The 26608-nt window shown below is 50.3% G+C and overlaps 2 protein-coding genes across 2 annotated transcripts; one reads left to right on the top strand and one right to left on the bottom strand.

The window, feature by feature from the left end:
• LOC119098203 (leucine-rich repeat-containing protein 56) lies at window positions 1-3081 on the top strand. The gene is made up of 4 exons (XM_037221129.1): window positions 1-977; window positions 1568-2022; window positions 2416-2634; window positions 3001-3081. The coding sequence occupies exons 2-4, from the start codon at window positions 1606-1608 to the stop codon at window positions 3079-3081; spliced, it is 717 nt and encodes a 238-aa protein (XP_037077024.1). The 5' UTR covers window positions 1-977; window positions 1568-1605.
• LOC119098797 (uncharacterized) lies at window positions 2866-26608 on the bottom strand. The gene is made up of 6 exons (XM_037221838.1): window positions 26593-26608; window positions 18052-18149; window positions 16617-16781; window positions 7642-7760; window positions 6871-7095; window positions 2866-4922 (listed from the first exon to the last, which is right to left on the bottom strand). Exons 2-6 carry the CDS (start codon window positions 18128-18130, stop codon window positions 4806-4808), a joined length of 705 nt encoding a protein of 234 aa, XP_037077733.1. The 5' UTR covers window positions 18131-18149; window positions 26593-26608; the 3' UTR covers window positions 2866-4805.

Raw genomic sequence — 26608 nt, forward strand, 5'->3', positions numbered from 1 at the left:
CACATATGGCAGCTTGGCAGTTTGCGTGAGCTTTCTACAGACACACTTGATTTGTGAAGCCGAATGGCTGCGGTTGCATCTCTCTCTTGTATACTGGAAAGGGAAATCTGTTCACATTCAGCTGTGTGTTACTTCAATATTTTTGTGTATTTATCACTGTATTTGTCAGAAAAGGGTCTACAATATGTCTGGCATCACATGCCATCTCCTCAAAGGTTACTATCAAACCAAAATTTAATCAGCAGAGCACATGCCTTTTAGTTCTTGTAAAACAAGACATCCGTACTTCTCTACACATCATTTTAAAAGATGATTCTCGATCTTTTCCCAAAATGCCCTATGCCCTCCACTTGAGAATACCTTTCCCCCTCATTTCATCACACGCACTGCGAGCAAGCTGTAGTTCTGGGAGGCACCGTTCCAAGCTACTGTGCCACTGAAGGGGAAAGCGACCCCAACTCGCTTTGGTTCAAATGCCAATTAAAATGAACGGCAATGGAAAAATACGATAACACAGCTTTGACCATGCGAGCTCTCAGTCCCCGATACCCGGCGTAGTCTCCGTGGGCCACGCGTCGTCGGCCCCTTGCTGGTATAAGACGGTGATCATTAAAAAGTAGTGCTGGAACATGGTCCACCATCGCAATCTGTATATTTATAAAAAGAACGGATTAGCATTCACAGCACTGCGAACAGAGCCCGGACTGCGGGGCCGTTAGACATTCAGAGATAGAATCCCCTTTTTCGTGTTGCTGGTGTTTTTTTTATCATTTCATCATTATCATCATAACATTTGATCGGTCAGTAAATATGGTCCTTGATACGTCTGCTTGATTACGGCATCATACCTTGCACAACATTGATTGAGAACCAATTGACGGGCGTCGCATCTGGAAATCGTACTCACAAACGCTAGCCATGAACGACTCGACAGACATATTTATGTTGGTCTCGATCGCCGCATCTCTAGTGGAATGGTAAGATTTGAATGGCATTATTATGTCGTCATGGATACCTGGGTGACCTTGAAATAGTTCGCGCATCTTCGTGGACGTATAGCTCAGAAACTAGAGTGGTTACGGTCTTAAGAAGGTCAGGGGTTTGAACCACACCGAATGATATTCACCACTGCTATTTCAGTTCAAAGCTCCATACAAATGTTGAGCACTCCCTTAAAAGAGAGTGCCCCGTTGCACCCCCCGGATTTTAGAAAGTTTTCGCTACCGCTTGTTTAGAATGTTCTGATATTTCCAAACAAAATGTATCATGAGACGTAGTTTTTTTCTTGAGCATCGTAGTTATTGAGTTCATAAGTGATTTTCATGCGGTCATAATCAACAGTACTAATCTAGTAATGATTCTGACTACTTTGATATTTGTGTGTTCGTAAGTCTTGACCATAAGCATTTGACGTTGTTACCTGGGAAGTGGCTGTTCACCCACTCAGCTTGGATATCACACTGCCTCCCAGAATTGTCAGTTGTATCCCCTTGGCCAAAAGTACGGTGGCAACTTGTGTGTCATCTTCACGTGAGTGGTTTTCTTGTCCGTTCCGCCGTATCGCCAGGTGTGAAGTCCAGCTGCCGGCCGGGATGCAGCGCTGACATGGTGCCTCCGCGCCGTGCCAATGAGGAGGAGAAAGAGGACGCGGCCGATGGTCCGCGACTGGTGCACATCACGGCCGCCACCGAGCTGAGCGAGCTGCAGCGCCAGCTGGGCACGGCGCGGCTGGAGGCGGTGCGTGCCGTCTCGCTGACCAGCGAGCCCGAGTCGGCCGGCGGCCTCAGCTGGGCGCTGCAGCGGCTGCCGCGGCTGCAGGAGCTGCGCCTGCTGCGCACCGCGCTGCCCGGCGGCCTGCGAGCCTTCGGGTCGGGCTTGTTCCAGCTGCGCGTGCTCTGGATGGTCGGCTGCCAGCTGACCACGCTGGACGGCGTGTGTGCGCTGCCGCGGCTGCGCGAGCTGTACGTGGCCAGGAACCAGCTTGACGACGTGTCCGTCTGCAGCTGTCTGGAGCAGCTGCAGGTGAGGTCTGGCCGGGAGCGGGCAGCGGCCGTCGCCCACCACTGCCCGTCTGTGTTGCCGGACCGCGAGCAATCGCCGCGTTTACTGGCGGCGGATGGTAGTCATGTGTTTTAAAAGGTGGTAGCTCCCCGCGGCCATGTCATAGAGTTGCATCATTCAGTGGAGATCCTTCTGTTTAGTCCGTTTGTGACTGGCCCGTTAGTTTTTTGCGAAATGATAATGTTTTTGGTTTTCTGCGCGCCGATAGGAACGTAGGGTGTCAAAAGTTGATGTTTCTCTGTGCACAAAATAAGCGTGGTTTCCGTTTCTCTCCAGATTGCTGTCCATTACGCATCTAGGTTTGGACAGCCTGGCAGTGTAGAGAGCCTGACCAGAATTTTCGCTGCTTGACAGGTGCTCGATGTCGAGGACAACCAGCTGTCAGAGTCGGTGTCGCTGATGTTCCTGCGCGCCTGTTCCGAGCTGTGCACGCTGGAGCTGCGCGGCAACCCACTGTGCTCGGACCGGACGCAGCTGCAGCAGCTGCCTGACTGGCTGCCACAGCTCCAGACCCTCAACGGCGAGCTGACGGAGACCGGCCGGAAGCTGCTGCGTCGGCTGCAGCGGCCGGCGGCCGACCTGCTGCCGCCGGTGGCGGCGCCACCGTCGCCGTCACGGGCCGCCGCCGCGCCGCCGGCCGTGCCGCGTCTGGTGGCCGTGTCACGGGCTCGGCCCACCCTTCCCGGCGCTGGCCGGGCGGCGCGGCCAGCGGCGCGGCCCACCCTGCCCGGCGCCGGCCCGGCGGCGCGGCCAGCGGGGCGACCAGCGGTGCGACCAGCGGCGGCGGCCGGCGTGACGGCGCCGGCCGCCGGCCGCGCCGCCTCGCACCAGTCGACCAGCAGCGACTCGTCTGCCAGCCTTCCTGCCATTGAGTCGACGGCTGGCTCGGCCGGCGACGTACCGCCTTGGCCGACTCCGGCGCCGGTGCCTTCCCGCCAGCTCAAGGTCAACACGTGGATGGCGGCCGCAGCCGCGGCCAACGCCGGTTTGGAGAGGAAGCGCACTGGAGAGTGCACGTAGTCCATGAACGGTGGGACGACGGCGGCTGAGCGTGGGCCTCCACGCCGAACAACGACACAGGGTTGCAGCCTTCCAGCAGGGGGCGGCGCGCCGTACTGGATGTACTGTATTAACATTGCCGACGTTACACAGGAAATACGACCAAAGCGTTCCATTCTGAAAATATGCATCTATCTCGTTAATATATACAGCGTTGCTGCACAGCAGTTACTTTGACGGAAAGATGGAACGTGGCACAAAGGACGATACGCGCTGCCAAAAACAAGTCACCTGGCACAACACGGCGGTGCTAGGGCGCGTGTCGACAGAGCTGCCGTCCGCACGAGCGAACATACCACTCGTCTGCCGTGCCTTCCTTCCAATGCCATCCCTGCCCAAGCTCTCTGAGACGTTCATTGTGGCGCGCACGGGACAAAAACCAGTCGCGTCATGGCTCATGGTCATAAGTGGTGGCAGTAACATAGCTGCTTCCTGCAGTGCGCACACCTGTTTTGCTTCTAGCTGCTGCCGTCTTTCAGTGATGCGTGTACCCGGCTGGCACGCAGTTTTCTAGCTTCTGCGTCCGGCCCGGATTCCGCCTTATCCCAGCGGCACGCGTCCTGTTAGCTTGCTACTCGGAAGCGTGATGCGACATGCCCTGACTTGGAGAACTGCACTGCGACTGATTAGTTCAGGTGCGGTGGGCTACCAGCCCCAGATGTCTTGCCTCGAATTCGGGGAAGAAAACTTTTGTGGCACATTACGGTTGGGTTTTTCACCTCAGACTCAATGGGGGAAGGGGACATCACCAGAATCGATAACAGCTTGCAAGCGTTTCCGTTCCGTGCTCGGTGTGGGTGGACACCGCTGAGGTGCATCGTTCTTCCTGATGTGGGGCACGGCAACAACGTAAGGTTGCAAATGTATCGCGACCATGTCGGGGGCTTGCACGACTGCTGATAGGCATGGCATGTCGATGAAGCAGCCGTCACCGTGGCAGTGTATGGACTTATCCCAACCTGGTTGTTTCTCGCGCGCGGACGGCATGGGCCATGGGCCATTACAGCCGAAGGCCGAGGCGCGACCACTACGCTTCTTGCACCGACACTGGCGCGTCTCTTGTCGCAGCGACCGGAGCTACACGGAGGCGATGCCTCGAACCTGGCCGATATAGATAGTTTGGCACGCGACTGTGACGTCACGCGGTGGGAGCTATGATCCCCGATGCGGCGATCAGTCACACGTAAAGCGACGCGACGGGCCTGCGGGCGTTCCTGCGTAAACACAAGGCAGGCGACCGTCATGACAGTGAGCAGCGCGCCACACGGCTTCACACCAACTAGTGGAGAACTAGACGGCTTTGCACCAACGAGTAGAGCTCCACATATCACTACACAAGCGAGCATAGCTCCATATATCACTACACCAGCGAGCAGATCTCCAGATAACACTACATTGGCGAGCAGAGCCCCCAGATGGCTATGGTGGCCGGTGGAGCGTCGGACTGCTCTACATCGGCGAGCAGAGCCCTCAGATGACTATGGCGGCTGTTACAGCGTCAGACGGCTCTACATCAGCGAGCAGAACCCCCAGATAACCATGGCGGCCGTTATAGCGTCAGACGGCTCTACATCAGCGAGCAGAGCCCTCAGATGACCATGGCGGTCGTTAGAGCGTCAGACGGCTCTACATCAGCGAGCAGAGCCCCCAGATGACCACGGCGACCGATGGAGCGTCAAACGACTCTACATCAGCGAGCAGAACGCCAGGCCGTCGGTCAGGACGTCTTGCATCAGCATCGGAGTCGCCATCGGCAAGGCGGTATCATCGTTCATCTGCTGGTACAGCTCGCGGTATCGTTCCTGGGGTCGACAAGGCATACCATGAAGAAGGCGCAGCATATTTATACGTAAACGCAACCCTGAAGCTACAAATATCATCATGACACATGTGCGTAGAGAGACGAAGCTCGATCGTAGATCGGTCAGAAATCCCACCCGTGGCAATTTGCGCAATTTGATTAACAATGTTTCAGCTGTGGATTGCTGAGCTCCTATTTCAGAGCCTAAAGGATTTTCTTGGGTGTTTTGCTTACAAGGGCTCTTCCCTAGCATGAACGTTCCTTCTGTTAAACGTTTTTAGCTCCCCAGAAGTGTGTTATTAATATGTAATGGACTTGGATTTATGATTTCTTTCTCGCACTTACCTAGCATCGCCTTTACTGGAGATGTAAATATTGTGTATTCAGTTTTGGCGCTATCGTGTCATACAATTCACGGAATGCAACTCACGAAACATGCCGATAATGGTGCTTGGTGTAGTTAGCTAAAATCGTCAACGGCCAAACGTCTAGAACACATAATTTTGCTGTTCTTTGAGAGAGTGATTCTTGGTGACTGATGGCATATTGGGGGAGGTGGTTAAGGCGAACGTTTGCGGAAGACAAAGTCTCTCAGAAATGGCGATACCTCATCCATGTACAAACTTGCCTAAAACCACGTCGCCCTCATATCACAATTATGTTTTTCATTGTAGCGGCACTTAACACAGCAGACGACATCATATGACACTTTTCCACTGACCTATACATCATGTCCGCTTTGAAACGCATCGTTCACTCAGTTCACTACGCTTTGTCACTCACAATTCGGGGTCACTAGCGCATTCATGTCAATGTAAATAATATTATAGGTCCTGACATTCTGAGCTTGCGATAAGAACTCGAGGAATGTGATTGTTCAATAGGTTTTCGGGATCGCCAAGTCCTCCAATTCTTCAGTCTGTGACAATTTCCAGCGCGGTGAGCATGCCCCGTCAGTATCTAGACCAGCCCATCGGGTTATTCCTGGTGATCGCCGTGTCCTCTCACATGTGACTGTGAGATATTTGCAATTATTCGCTCCCTTTGGAATGAGTCGAGTGTGCGCCTTGTCTGCCAGTTCATCCTTCGAGTGTGACCACGCGTCGTTCGTCCCAACGGTTGAGAAGAGACATCACCAACCCAACGTCGGTGCCATGGCCGTTCGCTTTATCACGTATCGATCCTGTCCCGGCTTGACGGCCGGCAGCCTGGTGGTCGCCAGAACTGCCCGCAACCCTCGCCGCAGCGGCGGAGCAGCAGCTGGTGGAGTGCCGCCAGGCTCCGGCCGCTGTTCAGCTGCAGCGCTCGGTCGCTCCCCCTCCCCCTCCCCCCCCCCCCCCCCCCGTACGCCACGGGCCAGTGGTCGAGTTCACCGCACGCGTGTACTGTTCTAACCTCGCCCAGGGGGCACAGGTCAACTGTATGTACTGGTCGGCGGAGATAGGATCCCAGCTGCAGGTCATCGCAAACCGAGAACTGCGGGGCTAGGCTACGCTGGCCACCCCTCACCCCGCCGTGCCTCATTGGTGGTGAGCGGTGCGATGTGACAATAACGGTGGCTCGGCTCTGCCTGGTGAGAGAACCCGTACGTGGATGTGGGCACCTTGGAAGAGCACCAAGGGCGGAAAAACGTATTTTAGGGGATTTACCGTGTGGATGTCAGTGATAGATTATAGTGGGCATATTCGCTGCATTTCTGTGAATAAGCGATCATATGCTGTTTCCTGGCCTGTCCGATCCAGTCCCGCACACACCGGTGCTACTTGCCATACGGCGCTCATACGTTAACACCCGAATCCGAGGTAAAACACACTACCTGTCGCACTACTCCACTCACCTCATGGACCCCGCTCCCACTGCATAGCTCCCCAAACGATCCCAACTAGCGTCAGGAGCTAACACCAACGAACTATGTAGTGTTACCCGCCAGAACTGGCCGTCCGCCTCACCTGGCACCTAGCGCAAGGGCATATTTGTTCATCGATGCTCTGGTACTGGTCCGCTAGCCGCGCAAAGTCGCGCTGCTCCAGCTCGGCCCGCCCGCAGCCGCAGCTGGGCTCGCAGCCGCGAGATTCGGCGACCGGCGCCGCCGCCAGCGTCGCGCCTGCGGCTGTAGGCTGCGCCGCATGACGGCTCCGGCCCCCGTGAACGTCATCGTAGCTCGGCAGCACGTGCTGTTTAGGAGGAGCTCGGTTAAAATGTGGTGGATTTTATTCCAGATTAAGCTGAACTTAATACAGCCCAAGCCCCAATGAGACCTACGCCTTAAGATCGGGTCGACAATTGCCTGTCTTTGCGAAAAGGCCAAGGGCCATTTTTAAAAAAGAAGATGGTGCGTGTGTAACTACAGGACAGATGAGAATCACGGAACAATGTAAAACAAACAGCTTTACGCAAGTTGTCGCGGCTGCTCACATGGAGATCAAGAGTCATCCTCTGCTTGATAGGCTGAGCACGCATAGCTAGACTAAACAAGCCTTTTTCGCTGCACACTTGCAGCGAAGTATCCAACTCTCTTCCTCACCCCCTAATTGTCTCTCGTCTTACGACGGAGATGCATGTAACTGCGCAGTTTAAGTGGAATCCCTCAACACACAGCACAACGAAAAGCATTGCTTTTTCGACGCCACCACCGTACATGATTCTGATCCATCAACAGAGTGTTGAAGGCCCCTCTCCCGACGACCGGCCGGCGAGCCGGCTCATGGCGGCCAACTGACCGAGCTGCTGACGCTGTGGTAGGACGGCGGCGGGCTGGTGGAGAGGGCGGCCGGGTCCAGGCACTCGGTGCTGGTCTGGCGCTGCACCGGGCGCCGGCAGTACAGCGGCGGCGGCAGGTCTGGGGACCGCGCCGGCTCAGGTCAACCGCCGACGACACCACGACAGGCACGGATCACAGCCACCACACACATGGGTGTGGGAACAGGCGGCCAGGGGAGTCATGCCCCCCACTTCTTGAGATGATGGGGAGCAGTAATGATAACTGCCCCACACTTTTTCAGATTTAATTTGCGTTCAGTTTACTTTTGTGCTACCTCAAACAAACGTGCCGACTTACATGGTTCGGCAGGCATCTTCCCCAAACCGCATTGAACAAAAACGCTTCACTCGGCAGCATATCATAGCAGCATATGATTTTGTCATGTACGGCAAACGGAGATAGTTACGGGGCAAGTCCTAGTACCAAAGGCTCCGTACTGACCTTTTGTATAGGCTTGGTTCCTCTGCCTGACCGTTTAGCACCCTCAGCAAAAGTTCATGGAACTTAAAACGGATTTTTCGTAAGCGTTTGGCGTAGTCCAGCATGTCAGAGAACTAACTCTAGGTTTTTATATTATGTCGGAGCTTCACATAGCTTTCACGAAATTACCGCCATTACGTTCTCTGCCTGAAAATTTTAAGCATCACTTGAATGTCTTGATTTTTTCCATGGGCAACATTGTTACCCTATTTTCCCGAGCCATGGCTCATTTTTAGGCATTTTATGAAACGTTTGAAGAACGTTGAGCGTTTCAAGAGAACCCTGACTAAACCGAGCATGAATTATGTTGTGTTGCTATTTTATGTTTTCTGTTTGATTGGACCGTCCGTATTGTGCATTGTGCCTTCGCCTTACAGGATATAATTAACTACATTAACTCTCACGCACGGGGGCAGCACCACCGGGCGACGGGGGACCGGGAACGCGTTCCTCTCTATCGTCGGAAAGGAAGGGGACAATTCCCTTATCGTAACACATTTCTTGCAAAAGGAAAAATTTTCTTCGCACAGACTTTCGCTAAGGAGCCCCTACTCCCAATTTCACCATACTAAAATTCCTTAAGCAGGAAGGATTGCACTGCTACAAATATAGTGCGATGCTACTATGACTCCAAAAGATCACTCTACGGCATTCCCCTACATGAGCCGAGCATATTAAATGCCTTCCGTGCTTAGAATTTAAAGCAAGATCAGGAGGTGATTGGAGCATCCCTGTCTGCAACTTTTGAATATGAGGCATTCTGGATGAGAACTGGAGGGATAGGTAAAAGCTGATATTGAATTGCAGTGTAGGTGGTGCGATGCATTATTTTGAGCTACACAGATACGAATGCTGTTTTTGTACGCTGTGGGTAAATGATCACGTGTCGTCATTATTTGCACCGGCATGTCTGCCCTGAAGCTCTGGAACACAAATGGATGCGGTCCTGGAATTCTGCGCACCTCTTCCGTTGATCGCCCACCTTGAAACGTTCAGAATATAGGTGGCAGCATGATAGCGAATATAGGTGATAGTCTTGCATGATAGCGTCATGGTATAATATTTTCGTGGGTCATCATTGTACTCCTGGTATGACTATACTAAATGACAATTTGAGGGACAATTGTGATGAATTTGCATGATAAGCTTATTCTACTGCAGGATTATTACTGTCTCCGAACAGTCGTCTCTTCAACAGTTTTGGATCATTGTGTTTCCAAAATGTGTCATGTGAGTTAAGGGCACACAAAAAGATCATACAAGGTCCCTCATTCCTATCCCTCCCCTCTTCCTCTCGGTCGCCGGGTTTGCCCCCAGGTAAAGTTCCTCGATTGTGCCTTGAGCCTGTTCCCCGTTTCATACACACAATTTGAAGCGTTCCTAGGCCCATGACCACACATGCTCGTCAAGCACACGACAGAAACGTGATGAACACGGCAGATACATTATGGGAACACGGAAAACACGATGAGCATAAGACGGACACATGGAAGATACACCGCAGGTACACGGAAGATACATGACAGATACCCTGAAGATGCATTGCAGATAAACGAAAGATAGACCGCGGATACATGGAAGATGCAACGCAAATACATGATGGACACGTAAGATACACCGCACGATAACGTCAAACACCATTTGCAACCGACCGCAGTGCAATTAAAACTGACACACAGGGCAGTGGCAGCACACATTGCGACTAGTTCAAGGAACAGCCTAATATGCAGTGGGACGAGGTGCAGAGCTGCAGCTTTGCATCGATTCCTGTGTGTGCATGTCAGATTAAGACGCCGACAGAGGTAATAACTTACATCAATGACTGGGTCTGAGGCGGGCCTTTTGGTAGTGCGAGTGGAGGATCGAGGCAAGGGACTACTAATGCATCGTTCCAACGCCACCCCTTGGCGCCAGTGACGGCTATATTGTCCCATCGGTTGGCTCCGTAATCTATGGTCTTTGTCTCCTGGGAACCATTTTACTCCCCAGGAATTGGGTTGCCATCCCATGCGTCAAATCATGGCGACGCATCTGGCCTGGAAGGCACCCAAAACGCGGCCATTTTGAAAACACTGCTCATTTGATATCATTGGTGAAACAATAGCGCTGACCACTGGCCCATGTCGACAATGAGAAATGTGTGTGCTGCTACCTGCCAGATAAGAGTCATGGAGCAATATAAATACAAAACTTTACACAAATTGCCGCGACTGCTAACAGGGAGATGAAGACGTCGCAGCGACACGGCCTGCGGCTGATCGATGTAGCCTCTCCGCAGGGCCTACGGAAAACCCATCAGCCGCAGCGTCTGTAGCTGATGGGGTTTCGTCGGCCATGCGGCGTCTCGTCCACTCTTTATGATCCGGCGCGTCTGGACAGCTCTCCGCCGGGCGGGATTGGCCTCCGGGGGAGTAGGCGTTCATGGTGGGCGTGACTTCGATCCCAGTCGTCACGAGTAGGGGATGCGGACTGCGCAGGAGAGGGGGGGGGGGGGCGGGGGGCAGACAGGAGAGAGAAGTGCAGATGGAACCCAAACAGGTATATGATTAGAACCCGCAAGCAAACGATAGATGCACACAGTTTCCATGAAATGTTTCCAAGCGCGTTGGTTGTTTCCGTGACCCACCGCATGTAGCATTTCCCAACCGATTTGTTGGTGAATTGAAGGAAAAAGCGGTAGCGATTTGTGAACAGAGTTGAGTGGGTTACCGCGTACAACTGAACCAAACAGACAATGAGTAGCACTGAACTTTACAGTACTTAGGATGGATATCGGTAAAAGTTGGCTTAAGCCTATGCCGTTTTGACATCCCAGATAATTTCGACTTGGATCACAGCACTTCGCATTTCAGGCCAGTTTCGGAGATAATGGCATTGATATTTCTGACAACATTGAGTTATATTAGGTAACGGCGCACCCGTGGGTCAAACGCTGTTAAGATCGATTACTGAATTGCTTACTGTTCGACTTGAATTAAATTTTTGAAATGGTAACGTTCGCCTGCATTGTACAATTGATTTCACGTCTTTTCCTGATCTAGTTGTCAGGATACAACATCAGTCCTGAAGAACGTCGAAGATGCGCGCACCTGCGGCTTGTGCACCGCTGCGTGTGGAAGTCTGTGTACATATTTGCTCCGTCCATCCACATGTTTGCCGGAGTGATTGGTCTGTCTTTTCCTTCGCCAGTATTGATTGAACCATGGCGCTGCGACGTCTGGTAGCTGAGATCTCGACCCGTTTCCGACCTGTATCCTTCAGCTTTTTGACGAGATGAGCGCTTCACCACCTTTCCTGTTTCAAATCACACGGATAGGTGAAGTAGTGCCGATATTGCACCTTTCGGAGAATTTCGCTGCCTTAATGCCATGAAGCCCTCACAGCAGAGTTCACGAGTTACCCTAAGCCCATGGGTACTATAAAATGGTAATCGGTTGGGTTGGGCGTATATTTTGGGTAATTTGCTGGCGTGGGTGCGTATATGGGTAAGGCGTTGACCAAATGCCGGTTACGTACTTCATGAAATGCTACACACTATTACTGTTGTTGCTTCTGTATGTTATATGTAGCTTCATTCACAGTATGAACGCAAAAAGGAAGGTTTGGGTGTAAACTTTCCTGAAATTTGTATAGTCCATAACTCAAGTTGTGTCAAATAGCACACGAATGGGTACCGGATGGGCACAGCTTATAAGAGATAACTAGTGAGTGGGTGTGGTTACAGCCCTATAAGGAGCGGGTGGATTGGATAAAGGAAATCCTATATGTAAAGGTCTCTATACTACAGCCTGGATTTAAAGAGAGTGTTCTACATTTGTATGGCAGCCCTGACCTCCTCAAAACATAACCCTTCTAATTTCAAGATGTACGCGCTCCAAGATGACCAGACCATGTTGGAAAGACCATTTCAAAGTCACTCGGGCATCAATGACGCCATAGTGGCGTCATTCAAATCCTGTCACTCCACTGGCTATGCGACGATCAAGACAAATAAAAATAAAATTGTCCAGTCGCTCATATCTGGCGTTCGTAGGCGTGATTTCCAGGTATAGCAGCCATTAATCGGCTCTTAATTGATAACAACCGTAAGATAATGCCTCTGAATATTTTTCAAAACCAATTCGTATAGTTCAACGATTACACTGGGCAAATTTTGTAACGACATAGAGGCTGTCCTCTTAACAGATTAAGTTACAGCACCACGAAAATAAAGATTCTACCTTTGCCCTTCCAGTTCCACCACCAGGTTTCAGTACCACTTAGTCGTGCTGTAAAGGCCAATCCGTTATTATCATCAACCTAAGAATCTGAGGTGAAACATATGCCCAAAATATCTCTGAATGTACGATTTTAGGCCTCAAAACATCCAAGGGTGTTTTTCCAGAAGCGTTTTCATCTTCGTTCACCTGTTGGCTACAGATGTGTATTAGCCGCGGGACCGACGATGCGCGACCTATGGAGACTGCAACGTCTGGTGTCGGGTTTTTTGTTGCTAAGATATGCGCGCGCGCATGCTCAAAACTGCGTTATATCAGTTGCATCACTAATCGATTATGACTGAAAGTTGAACATCTTCCGGGCAAACGTGGCATGGTCATGCTAATGCAAGCTGCTGACCCTCTTTGATCTGCAGTTTACATTCGCGAGGTTCTTGATATCTGTGTACAATCCAGATAGAAATTTGACAAAGTATCTGAGTTCTATCAGCTTGAAGGCAGTCCACCGGATCTTTGTTCATTTAAGGGCGCCGGAGATCAATTTCATAAAGTCGTAAACGTACTAATTTTTCAGTTTATTGACTGCTTATTTCAGGCAGAATCGATCTCACGATAGCTTCTGGGTTCTATTCCAGCCATGGGAGAAAAAAATGAAAAAAACATGAAACAACAAACAAACATGAAACAGACAAACAAAAACAAACACGGCTCAATGAAAAAACGTCCTCATCAGCAAATGGGGACCAAAACCAGACTTTCTTACAAGGTGTTTTTACTATCAGAGGCCCTTTGTCAGCGATGTGCCCCCCTCCCCCTCCCTCTTACTCCGTCTCTGGCTGCGCGACTAATATCGGCGGTAATACAGCAGTTTTTAAAAGACCGTGCTATTTGGCTCTGAAAACCATGAAAGCATGTTCCTTGGTTCCACAAATATGACCGCCAAATGCGTTACTGGCCTGGTCGGACCAGATAAACAGCTGAAGCTACAGCATTTTCGGTAAGATGGCATACAGGAGCACTCTACCTGCAGCCACACACATAATCTCTATGTTGCTGAGATAGAAACCTCATTTCCCTGCTTAAATATCCTCTATTCATACTTACCGCTCCCTCTGCAACTCAGGTGTCCTGCCTGCCTCCCTTATTGCCATTAATCCTTCACGCGTCGATCATCGCATTTCAGATAGAATCATGCAATGCATAATGTCGTGATTCAAACCTGGCCTTCAGGGTCAGGAGGGAATTCCACGGTCCTGATTCAAACCCTGAGCATGAAAACGTGACCAAACGACATTACAATGCGATGCAAACAAGTTGAGGTGCCAGGAAAAAGGGCTGCACGTCACCGACATTGCATATGCTGTCAATGCATCCGACATCAATTTTACAGCCGTTGTTTGCTTTGTCAGGTTACTGCGTGCCAGTTTGGGTCTTGTTTACGCTGGTCATTTCGCAAAGCAAAAAGCGGCTATCTGTCTTAGTCTGCGCTGTCGGCTTTCGCCGGAAATGAAAGTGACTCGAGGTGTCGCAAAAACCGACCTCCATTTGATGACAAGTCTCCCCTCTTGGGTTTGATGGTGTCCAGCGGATTTGTGTAGCTAGGTTCGGCCACTGCCAAACGGTGTGTCGTAATTAACGAAATTGAGTCTGTTATCCAATTGTTGAGTTTGCTGCAGTGTTGTGATCTCATTGCTGTGCCGAAACCCTCGATAATCAGAACAACTTGATTCGTGTTGCAACAGCGAAACACGCTCCAACAAGCTTCGCCATTAATGTTACCAACCTTATGCAGATCGAACTAAGACAGTGGTTTATTCTCAACTCCTGCCCTGAGAGCCACCATCTTACTGTCATTGACATGTTGCCACATTCGTCACCTGGAGCCTCCGCTACACGCACGACATTATGCCAGTGAGCCTGCCGCGGTAGCCGACCGATGCACCGATGCGAAGCCTGCTCGAGAAGGCCGTCAGAGATGACGCCCGAGGCTGAACGGCCGCACTCGCCTGCCGCCGGGAGACGCTGCTCGAGATCGGCCGTTAGAGATGATGCCGGGGATGACCGGCCGCGCTCGCCCGCCGCTGGGAGACGCTGCTCGAGACTGGCCGTCAGGGATGATGCCGGGGATGACCGGCCGCACTCGCCCGCCGCCGGGAGACGCTGCTCGAGACTGGCCGTCAGGGATGATGCCGGGGATGACCGGCCGCGCTCGCCCGCCGCCGGGAGACGCTGCTCGAGATCGGCCGTCAGAGATGATGCCGGGGATGACCGGCCGCACTCGCCCGCCGCCGGGGAGCGCTGCTCGAGACTGGCCGCCAGGGATGATGCCGGGGATGACCGGCCGCGCTCGCCCGCCGCCGGGAGACGCTGCTCGAGACTGGCCGTCAGGGATGATGCCGGGGATGACCGGCCGCTCTCGCCCGCCGCCGGGGAGCGCTGCTCGGGACTGGCCGTCAGAGATGACGCCCGAGGCTGACCGGCCCCGCTCGCCCGCCGCCGGGAGACGCTGCTCGAGCTGGCCGCGGGGGATGACGCCCTGGGCTGACCGGCCCCGCTCGCCCGCCGCCGGGTAACGCCGCGCGTCGTCAGCTACCCAGCAATATATGCAGATGGGCTTGGGTCGGGACGATGGCGAGGGTGAGGTGAGACCAAGCGCGGAGGAATGACGTCACGCGGCCGCAGCCAGTCGTGGTGAACAGTGCTGGCGATTCGGGACCGCCGTACAAGCTGCCCAGCGCGCTCGCAGCCAGTCGTGGTGAACAGTGCTGGCGATTCAGGACCGCCGTACAAGCTGCCCAGCGCGCTCGCAGCCAGTCATAATGAACGGTGCTGGCGACTTGGGACCGCTGTACCACCTGCCCAGCCCGGTCGGTTAGGAGGCGCTTCCATATGGGAGCACACCCACCAAGAGAACATATCCACCGAGGTCATGAGTGGGTAGCTGGTGGTAAAATGCCGCGCGAATGAAATGTCACGCAAAATTATTCGGAGCAGCTCGACCTAACAGCTAACGGATGCATCCCAAGCTATTTGACAAACTTAAGAGCCTTCCAAGGAGTAAGGCTTGTCAAAACGCCATTTTTGACTTAAAAAAACAGCACAGTTAAGATTTACTGCACGGCTGGCATATTTTCTTCAGATCCCAGAAGTCCCGGGAAAGACCAAAAATTTGGTACGCCTACACAGCCAAAAGCATGTGTGCCATGTCTCAAAGCAAAGCTGCGAGTAAGCAAGCAGCCAGCGTTCCACATGCTCACGCGTAAGTTTTTCTATGTCGCGGAGAGGTGGTCTGGAAATAGAAGCAATCAAGATCTGAAGCTCATTGCTGCTGAAAAAAAGATTTAACCTCATAAAATAAAGCAAAATTTTCAGCAAGTATGCTTGCATCATATGTAAGAAATACGTATTCATTCATTGATCAAGTATTTGTCGCCGGTGTCAGTGTTCTTTCCAGTGTCAGCGGTGAGAGCAGTGCTCTAACATTTAACAGCGTTTGACACGCACAAGTATTGACCAATGCTGTGGGATGGGGTCGTCGAATTCCCCCTTGTTAATTGGCTAAAAATCTCGCTTCCTGACCAGCGGCTGTGACTAGTGATTGTGTGCTGACTTCTAAAAGCAGATGGTACCAGTGCCCTGACTTGCTGTGAAAGTGAACAGTGTCAGTGTGCTGATCTGCAGCGGTGACCAGTGACGGGGTGCTGACCTGCAGCAGTGACCAGTGGCGGGTGCTGACCTGCAGCAGTGACCAGTGACGGTTGCTGACCCGCAGCGGTGACCAGTGACGGGTGCTGATCTGCAGCAGTGACCAGTGACGCTTGCTGACCTGCAGCAGTGACCAGTGACGGGGTGCTGACCTGCAGCAGTGACCAGTGACGTTTGCTGACCTGCAGCAGTGACCAGTGACGGGTGCTGACCTGCAGCAGTGACCAGTGACGCTTGCTGACCTGCAGCAGTGACCAGTGACGGGGTGCTGACCTGCAGCAGTGACCAGTGGCGGGTGCTGACCTGCAGCAGTGACCAGTGACGCTTGCTGACCTGCAGCAGTGACCAGTGACGGGTGCTGACCTGCAGCAGTGACCAGTGACGCTTGCTGACCTGCAGCAGTGATCAGTGACGCTTGCTGACCTGCAGCAGTGACCAGTGACGGGGTGCTGACCTGCGGCGGGTGCTGACCTGCAGCAGTGACCAGTGACGGGGTGCTGACCTGCAGCAGTGACCAGTGACGGGTGCTGACCTGTGAGTCGGCACCCGTGCAGCCGCTCCTCACTGCGACTCCGGCCGGTGTGCCCCAGTTCCGCCGGTGAGCCTTCTCTGCCCGCTCTGTCGGCTGTGGCCGTGTCGAACGACCCCTGCGGCCTCAGGGGGTATTTGGTCTTGGTGTGACACACCGGACACCGTCCTGAAACCCACCGCACGAGGTAATTCTCAGGCAGTGGCGTGCCAACGGGAATTGTCCCGTTCAGCGTACGTTCATTTAGTTCGCTCAGTTCACTTCTGTTCGGCGCATTTGGCGCACGCTCACGACCCATAGGTCGAATGACGATGCTTTCCGATCCATGATCCGACCAAGAGACTTTCTGTGGTAACACTCAGGGGAAACCAGCGTCCAGCGGAGCAAGGCGTCCAGGACGCGTAGCGACCGGTGGCTCGCCAGGCTGTGGCGGCCCTGAGGCGAATCAAGAGAAACCGTACGTTTAGGGCGTCAATTCTCATGTGATCCAATCAATGTAGCACGTTTTCCAAGCGTTTGCAGCCAGCAAAGGAGGTTCTTAAGCATTCGTCATACCCTAAATCAGTCAATACCTGAAAAACATACACACATCAAAGCACAAAAGCTTGTATTGAATGCCAACTGAATCTTACTATACAACGTGCACATAAGTATTGGTTATTACCATAAAAAAGTGATCCGCACTACTAGTACCGTGGACACCGTAGGCAGTCCACAAATACTGCGTTACTTAATGACCAGTCTCCAGACATCGAGGTAGCCTTGATAGGGCATGAGACTTTCATAGCAGCGCTGATGTCATATCACCACGTGGTGTACATGTAAACAGCATCACGGAAACCAGACAGTGTGAGAACTTTCCCACAGTAAGAGAACCTATCTCTTGTCAATGTCTGCTATCAATTGGTATATCCTACTTGTAAAATACTATCACTTGCAATAAGTACTTCTGTACCTAGATACGTTCCTGCACATCTAGGTAGGTAGAGTCTGTCGGCTCTCACCAAGTTGGTAAACTCATACTCTTTTTCATGCTAACATAGTTGAACTGCATATCAAGTCATGTAAGTTGTTCAGTGCATTAGCGAGGCGCTTTATTCATATAGATAAGACGGTAGTAATAGCCTAATTCCTCGGATAAAAACCAGGAGAACGGAGATATAGCTGGGCTGCTATTTCGGCAACATGCCTTTATCAAAATAATAGCATAAGTGAAGTATGGCATTCACTTATACGATATTTATATTGAATAGAAGTGAATTAATGAAGAATCTACTTCTGCTATTGCTTCCATAAAGTCACGTTGCCGAAATATCAGCCCAACTATGTCTCCAGCCCCCTGGCTTTTCTCCGAGGAATGAGGCTATTACTACTATCTTAAACATAAAGGCTGCGATAGCAGCCGGTATGTTGATTTGAGCATACCTATGCCACCCACCTGCAAACCACTTCCTCTTCTTTTCGTCTTGAGATAGCCCACACGCGCAGCTGTATTTGGGCGAATCCGAGCCCGGCATCGCTGTTGCTGGTAAGCGTCTGAAAACACGCATTTATTATTTGCGTGTTTTATGATATAAACGGGATTTATTTATATACGTTATTATCTTATAATATATATATATATATATATATATATATTATTTATACAATATTATATATATATATGTATTATTTATACAATATTATATATATATATATTTATATACGTTTATAAACGATAAACGTTATTATTATAAACGGGATACAGTTACTGATATCCCAACACCACTCAAACCCATTTTATCATATTGGTCGGACGTGTATCACTGCACTGCACTGGGAAGGCGTCATACAATCGTGGAAGTTTAATGAACTTCCGTGAACCCTATGCTGTCATGTACGGTAACATGTCTGGGCACGGTGTTTTTGACCTGGGGCTAGAAGACCATCATTGCGTCTTCATAAGACATCGGTCGGAACCAAGTTTTCTAAAACTCCAAAAGCAGAACTCCATCCATTCCAAACTCGCGTTTTAACACACTTAGGGCCACACCCAGAACTTGCTGAGTAGGGGATGCCGTCGCGGCTTCAGGAATTGTTCAGGCGATCGCCCTTGTCTGGTATGTTTGTATAGGCATAACGTTTTGTCAAGTTAGTTCTCCATCCATCGTCAGGTGTTCTTGTGCCCTGAGCAGTCCTGGATGGTATTCGATTTTCAGCCATGTACGCGTCGCATTCCCGGTTTGAATCCCAGCACTCACCAGCAATTTCGTGGCGAAAATTCGGATTGTGACGTGTACATGGCTGAAAGTCCGTTTCACCACTCAAGAACACCTGGCGACGACCAGGTAATGAAATGGGTTAAACGTTGCGTGCGTACTAACATACAAGACGCGGACCATGGCATGAACGAGTGTTTCAACCGCACTATTTATGCCTGATCTCAAACGGTTCGTAAAACTATACACCACGCTGCATGGCAGACGCAGACGTGCGGATTGAATTCCAAATTCTGGAAAATCGAAAACTTTACAATTTACCCAATGTGGAAATTGGACAGACAGGGTTCAAATATGTCTGGATTTTTTGGACAGCCGATAAGCCTACTTAATGCCCTCTTTTTCAACATAATTTGATTCTGGAACATAAGCAAGCTGTTGAAAGAGCGAGCCAGAATATACCACATATATTCAGTAGTCCATATCGTGAGATAAGGACTACGTGATGTTAAGTTGTCCACACTTGAGATATGAGATAATGAAACATAATATAACCTGCTGGTGGTTAGGGACAATATGGAACTCCCGTGAGCTCTATCCAATCACTGCGTACCATTAGCACGAAGCAGTGTGCGCAGATTGCAGTTCTGATTGTCGACCACGTTGTCATCGTCGGGCTTAAAGATAATCAAGCTTAGCGGGCATCGATGTAAATGTCTTTTATCCTCACGGCAGCCTGTGACACACTTAACTTACTTAGATTCATTAGAACCTTACCACACCATCCAAACAAGTTGCTGTCATCGAGCTTATCGGACATCCATGCCAATGGCTTCAGGGGGGGGGGGGGGGGGGGGGTGGTTGTAATACTCATGACTTACCTAGATACGATTTGTTTCCACTCACCATCCGACTAAGCTGTCATCGTCGAGCTTAGTGGTATTCAAGCTCAGCGGACGTCGGCGTGAATAGTGAATTGTGGACATCGTCACGAAAGCCTGTGATACCCACCATTATCCTACGATCATTTTCTTTCCTTTCATTTGATTTGAGAGGGCCAATGCAATGACGCTAGTAACTAACTTAGTATTTTCCCGTTTACGCAAGAGATACAATAAAACGGGTCTCATGTTGATGTTCGTGATGTCTGCTTTTCTCACCGAAGCAAAAAGCTAACTCTTAATGTCATAGGTCTAGGTCACACAAAACGCGGCACTCTGACGTTCATAAGTTTACTTAAGAAAAGCAATAAATTGGTATCATAGCTATGCTTATGACGTCCACCCTCGCCACATCTAGAAATAACTCCTTTCAAGGTCAAAGGTCAAGGTCATAAAGCCGCAGTACTCTACTATTTGTTTCTTAAAAAACAATGACAATACAGTCATGCTTTGTTGATGCTCGTGATGTCTGTTCTCGTCACGCGTGAAAAACTAACTCTTAAGGTCGAAAGTCGAGGTCATACACAACGGGTTCCCCGGCATTTATATGGATACTTCAATGATGCCACAAAAAGTAGCATATAATCCTCAGGATGTTCGCTTTCATCGCTCTTGAAAAATATCAAGGCCATAGGTCAAGGCCCCATGAAACGCAGTAACCTGACATTCATTTATTCGCTTAAAAATATGACCAAATTCGTGCCTTACTGATGTCCGTGATGTCTGCTTTCGTCACACTTAAAAACTAACTTTTAAAGTCAAATAGCAAGCTAACAAAAAAGGGCTCCCTAACATTCATTCGTTTCCTGAAGGAAGACAACAAAATGGGTATCAAGTGGTGCTCGTGATCTCTACTTTGACTGATGTAGGAAGCGCAACTAGCGCCCTCCGTAACGAGTTAGCAAACAAGCTGTACCGGCAACCAGGTGGAGGCCGGTCGCTGGCCGGTAGGCGGGCCGACGAAGCGGCGGCAAGCTACACCCGAGCAGGGGCGGAATGCCGTTAACAAAGACACGCTGCGTAAATGAAGAATCTCTGCGGAGAGCAAACGACGCCCGAAAGTCCAAACATAAATAGAGACCAGAGTAGAACCAGTGCTCCCGCAATAGCAGCTGAGACCGTCCTGTCGCGTTGCAGTCTAAACTTCCACTTCTAAACGAGGTCTGAGCAACAGACGGCCGGTCGGTCGATGATTGGCCCAAGTCCAACAGCGGACCTCTCGCCGAGTTAGGTCCAAGACCGCCTAAACTGGTAAAATCGTAGCACGTATCCATGTGTGTGAAAGTGGCAGAGCTGTACAGACCATCTCAACGCTTTTGGGTACGAAATCACCCATTATGAAACCGCAACTTCGCCTTGTGTACTCCAAGTCCAGTCACGGACCTCCCTGCAGCCTAGATGAAATCCAGCCGAAACGACACAGACGTGGCACGTGCGTACGCATGTGAAATATGAAGACATGTATTGATCCAGTGGCGGCGTTAACGGGGTGGGGGATAGGTTCCCCTTCGTCGTTAGGTGGGAGGGGACAATTCCTCTAACCTAATACCCTTCTTGCAGGCGAAAATGTATTGTTCGCGCAGGTTGTTGCTAAGGAGTCACTATTGAAATTTTTACCATAAAGAAGTACAATCACATAGACAGGATATACTGCTGCAAATACTAGTGCGATGCTCCTGGGACTCCAAAAAGCCACTCGGCGATGCTGCCCTATACTAGCCGAGCATATTCAAATATATTCCGTGTCTAGAGCCTGAACCAGATTAGGTGGTTATTGGAGCATTTCGAGCCAGCAAGGTACGAATGTTAGACATTTCTGAAGGGATAGGCGAAAGGTGATATTTAATTGCAGTATATATGATGCAACGCAGGTAGCTTCCCAGGTAGGACAGCTACTTTCGTACGCTCTCGGTCCATGACCACCACGTGTGATCACCATTTCCAGCGTCATGTTTTTGTCATAGCTTTAGAACGTAAATGGATGCGGTCCTGGAATTTGAGCACCCTTTCTGTTGACGGCGCACCTTCAAGCATATGGAATATAGGTGCCCTGCATGGTAGTGTCATTATGTAATATTTTCGTTGCCCATTACTTTGCTACAGCAAATACAAGTTTACGTGAAAATTTGCCGGACAATTGCAATTAATTTTGCCCTAATGAATATATTCCATCGCAGGGTCATTATGTCTTCGAACAATCATCTTTTCAACAGATTTGGCGTGATTAAGCTTCGATTTGAACTAAAGACAGGGTATGAACGGCCTGGACCAGGGGATAAATGTCCGTTCCCTTATGTGTCCGGGGCTTTAAAAAAAGAAACAGTCAAAAGGGTGACGCGAAACACAGGACGTTTTTCTGCACCATTTTGTGCCCGGATAAACTGCAAGGTTTTAAGCAGGTCGCTGCGCTGGACAATGTCAGCCTAAGCTCAACGTCTAAAAATTAGAGGCCTCATTTTGTGTTTTGATATGGACGTTTTGCTGAATATTGCAGAAGTGTCCTGTTGCGTACTAAATGTGCATTTACTGGCTTAGTTTAATCTTTCAGCATTCTGTGGTTTTGCAACTTGTAGCGGAATGGCTCTCAACGCTATTCCAGCACTGGCTGGCCGAGCTGGCAGAAACCGTCTTCAGAGTTATTGCCACTGATTGACTGGGACCATATTCTCTGCATCACTGTCCATCAAACTCATTCGTAATTCATTTTATATATTTTGGTTATGAAACTTTTTTACTTTACTTAGTATCGGTAGTTGGTTATCATAGTTGAAATAAACGATGAGATAAAGTTCAGCACATCAATTTATAAGTGAACATTTTTTATTACACCACTTGACCTAGCTTATGTCAATGATTTCACCAGTAATGATGGTTAAAATTGAGGACAATATGGAAAGCATATGGAAGAAAATTTCGGGGCTTAGCCAGGGATGGACCTAAGGGGAACATACCATCCTGAGCCAAAGGGTTTACGCTAAACAAAAGACAATTGACAATTTTTTATCTTCAAATTTGCAGAATTTTGGAGGACATTTGACATTTCGCGCAGCGAGAAAGATTTTAAATACGTGCCGGCAAGAATGCTACTTAAAATTTATCATGCATCGTTTCTTTTCATTTTCACGGTGCGCTGGAAGTGGTCATGCATGGCCCCAGCCGGTCACGCACGAGTATGAACCTCGCACAGCATACGAGAGTATAACACTTAAGATGCATGTTGCTTTGAGTCGGGTACGTTATAACATGGCTCATGCAGCCTGAAGAGACCCCCTTTCACTCACTTCTTTCCTTTTTCGAGCTCGTAGCATTTCTATTCCTGGCCGCGCAGAAGCTGCGTATACCAACACTTCGGAGACGCTCAGGGACAGCGTCACCAGAGCCGGGGAGGGCAACCGTCCTCTTGTCATTTTCAGAGCCGACAAATACAGTCCCTCTCTGTCAGTTCTCCGCAATGAGAGGTACCACGCGCAGGAGCACATCCCTGAAGCCGTCAGAGTTGACCGTCTTACCATGGCCCGGCACGCCAGTTCAGTCACAGCTGCATGCAGATTTAGCTCGCGCCAGGGGCTGAAAGTTTGCTTCGCTTAATGACGATATAAAGGAAGATCAACACAGCAGCAGTGTGTTGCATGCATCTCCTTCGCCTGGGTCGATTGATCCAGCTCATGCCGCGGCCACCTTTGAGAGTCTAAACGCGTCATGTCAGAGAACGTTTAACTGCGCCGAAGGCCGCGCCGCAAACGGCAGTGGGACTCCGGGAGAAAAGTCATTGGGATGCTTTTAAGGGTAGCTTAATAAGTAGCCGAGCTTACTCCCTGATGCCATTTTTCCATGCAAAGCAAAAACATTGGAATCAGGCGTCCAAGCTATATAATAGCTGCGGGACAAAGAATGCATCAAATTTCCCACTGTGAAGCTTTGTCACTGTACATACACACGTTTATACACTGATAACTCATCTGGACAGGTGGTCAAGATGATAATGTGCACTGTACTGATTGCTGATAAGAGGTTACGAAACTGCGACAATATTTTTTTTTTAAAAACCGGAATGGGGAAACGGACGTCCTTTCACCTTGAGAGGCGATCGGAATGGCAATAATTTAGATTATTTCCTTCCTCTCAACATTTACAGTGCCAATGTTGAAGTTTTGAGAAACTGTGCAGGTATCAGCCCTTGCCCCCATCCCCAGTTCCCGCTACCCGTGCCTTACCGTAGTGCAGCATAAGGCATGTGCAGAATTTGTATGGTACTGATTATTTACGAAAACGCCAGCTTTTGAACGTATGGTTTTCCACACATTTTTTTATTCAAGTGTCGTCATAGTTTTGGAATCTTATCGTCTCTATAAAAAAAAAATGGTGGCGCTGCCCCCGTGTCCACCATTCTATCGCTGCCGAGAATGACATTGTTAAGTTTTTCATTGCATAAAGGCTCTGAGTGAGAGACGCGGCCGACAATCATCCCCTGTTCACCAACGCACCTCCGATGTAGATTAGCTGCAATACCACCCAACCAGTTACAAGCGTGACAGCTGTAAATGTATGTAGAAATACCAGAGCTGAACCGACCGTCTCATCGCTTTCGGGCCCGAAATGGACATGGGACACCTACTTCTGTATGGTTGGTCCAAGCCCAGTAGCGGACCTCCCTGCAGGCTACACGCAAGACCGACCAAAGCGACACAGCAGTGGCATGTGCAGGCATGGGCAAAATGGAGACATGTGGCGACCATCCTGGTGCCATAAAACCTGAAAAAGAGGCTACTGCGGCTGGCACACAGGGTGCCAACAGCTGTCCATGGAGGCATGCGCCTGACTCTTCGCCAAATCACTGACAACTTCTTCTGGTTTGACCTGAGACGGGGTATCAAGCGCCTGAGTTGTTCATGTTCTTTGTGCCTTACTCACAACTCAAAGAGGACAGCGTGTGGGCAAAGACAAGGAGCGGTTCCGGTGGAAGGTAGACCTTTTCCGCGGTACGCGGCTAACATCAAGAAGATGACGCACACAGAAGATGGGCATAGGCACGTTCTGGTGGCAAAGGATATGTTTACCTAGCTGGTCGAGTTGTTTGCACTCAAGATTCAAGGAGTTGAAGATGTCGCCGAATGCCTCCAGTGATTTTTCGGTATGGTGTCATGAAGTCACTGTTAACACGCGCTCGGATGGGGTGGGGGTCAAATGGACCCCCCCCCCCGAAGGTTTTTCCAGAATGGTTTCCGAACGGCGCGGCACAGCCGCGCCAAATTTTACACAGCTGTAGACAGTTGAATAGCGGATCGTTTCTCATAACAAATTTAGATGTACCTTGTACGGTCGCTGACCTATGGCAGGTCAAAGTCAGACCATGGTTTCAGCGAAGACGATTTCTAGGGAATCCTTCAATCTGATCCAACGACGGAGTGTTAGACGAAGCCATGTATCTCTGAGACGCTTTCTTTGGCAACACAACAGTTAAATGAGCAAATTAAATTGATCTAAGGTCAGCTATAAATGTCACACCAAGGTCAAATCAACCTATTTTGTTACTGTAGGGCTTGCTGTATGGGAAAATTTTTGATGCTCATTTCTAATTTATTGATGGCAGGAACCGCATTATGTATCTTCCATGGACTTTTTCGAGGTCAGAATAGGTCAATGACCTAAAATGACCCAGGTCAACATTTTGTTTTAGGAACATACTGCTTAGCGTAAACTTTGTCGCCTAGTCAAATGCAAAACTCAAAGCAATCTCGTATAATTTTGGTCATCTTGACCTTTAAAAGGTCAAACAAGGCCACTGACCTTGAATGAGCATGTGACCTTTTGCTTAGAAACGGTTATCTAGGTTCTGGGGGCCCTTTAGACACCAACCTGGAACTTGACCTTGTTTGACCTTTTTTGACCCGAAGGCCATGACCTAGGAATCTCAGTCTTCTAAGTGAGTTCACGCACATGTCAGCACACCCTGTAAATTTGGTGTCTCTGGTTTTCTTAGCTCGCGAGATCTCAGGCGGGGTCAAATTGACCCCCCCCCCACCCGAGCGAAGGGTATCTAGCCGGCCACCCGGGCACGTGTTAACAGACGAGCGGAAAGCCTTCGAGACCGGCCTGGTGCAAGAGATCTGCCGCAGAATGAAGATCAAGCAGCTGAGAACGTCCGTGTTCTGACCATGTTGCAACGAAATCACCGAGCGTTTCAACAGGGTCTTGCGTGAGATGCTGGCTCACTTCACGCCAGACCGAGACTGGCCACAACTACTTCCCCTGGTGGTCTCGGCATACAACACCGGCCCCCATCTACGACAGGCTTTACGCCGTCCGAGCTTGATGTTGAGACGGAGCTTTACTTAGTGCAACTACAGCGGCGTTCGTATCAGGGTCTTCTAGCGGCCCGTGGCATCGGTTCGCCAAGATCCAGTGCCTGGCAACTGACAGGATTCATCTGGAGTAACGACTGGATTATATGAATGGTGAATGGCCGGATGACCACCTCATAGGATGAGGCGGCCGGAACGTTTCAGAAGGGAGGTACAGTATGGTATGGTACAGTAATTTTCCTGCAGAGAAGGGCGTAAAATGCAGGCTCCAACCGAAATTCGAAGGACCGTACGAAGTGCTGGAGTGGAAACCACCGGACCACATAATCAAGGAAGGGCGACAACTGAGGCTCATGCATGGAGTCACTTGAGGAAAGAAGATGCTCACCTCAATCCGTGCCCTGTCCGCCTCTGACAGCGCTGTCTCGCGCTGCTCACCTGAGTCCGTGCCCTGTCCGCCTCTGACGGCGCCGTCTCCCGCTGCTCACCTGAGTCCGTGCCCTGCCCGCCTCTGACAGTGTCGTCTCCCGCTGCTCACCTGAGTCCGTGCCCTG

The sequence above is a fragment of the Pollicipes pollicipes genome, unplaced genomic scaffold (assembly GCF_011947565.3).
Source record: "Pollicipes pollicipes isolate AB1234 unplaced genomic scaffold, Ppol_2.1 Scaffold_4740;HRSCAF=5597_pilon_pilon_pilon, whole genome shotgun sequence".
Classification (NCBI taxonomy): domain Eukaryota; kingdom Metazoa; phylum Arthropoda; class Thecostraca; order Pollicipedomorpha; family Pollicipedidae; genus Pollicipes; species Pollicipes pollicipes.

What these genes read in the sequence shown, in the direction of transcription:
- LOC119098203 (XM_037221129.1), top strand. Translation starts at nt 1,606, where the DNA reads ATGGTGCCTCCGCGCCGTGCCAATGAGGAGGAGAAAGAGGACGCGGCC. An exon ending in GCTGTCTGGAGCAGCTGCAG is followed by an intron (nt 2,023 to 2,415) that starts GTGAGGTCTGGC and finishes GCTGCTTGACAG; the next exon opens with GTGCTCGATGTCGAGGACAA. An exon ending in GTCGGCTGCAGCGGCCGGCG is followed by an intron (nt 2,635 to 3,000) that starts GCCGACCTGCTG and finishes CCTTCCCGCCAG; the next exon opens with CTCAAGGTCAACACGTGGAT.
- LOC119098797 (XM_037221838.1), bottom strand. Translation starts at nt 18,130, where the DNA reads ATGCCGGGCTCGGATTCGCCCAAATACAGCTGCGCGTGTGGGCTATCT. An exon ending in GAAGAGGAAGTGGTTTGCAG is followed by an intron (nt 16,782 to 18,051) that starts GTGGGTGGCATA and finishes GGTGGGTTTCAG; the next exon opens with GACGGTGTCCGGTGTGTCAC. An exon ending in ACCACAGCGTCAGCAGCTCG is followed by an intron (nt 7,096 to 7,641) that starts GTCAGTTGGCCG and finishes CCTCCTAAACAG; the next exon opens with CACGTGCTGCCGAGCTACGA.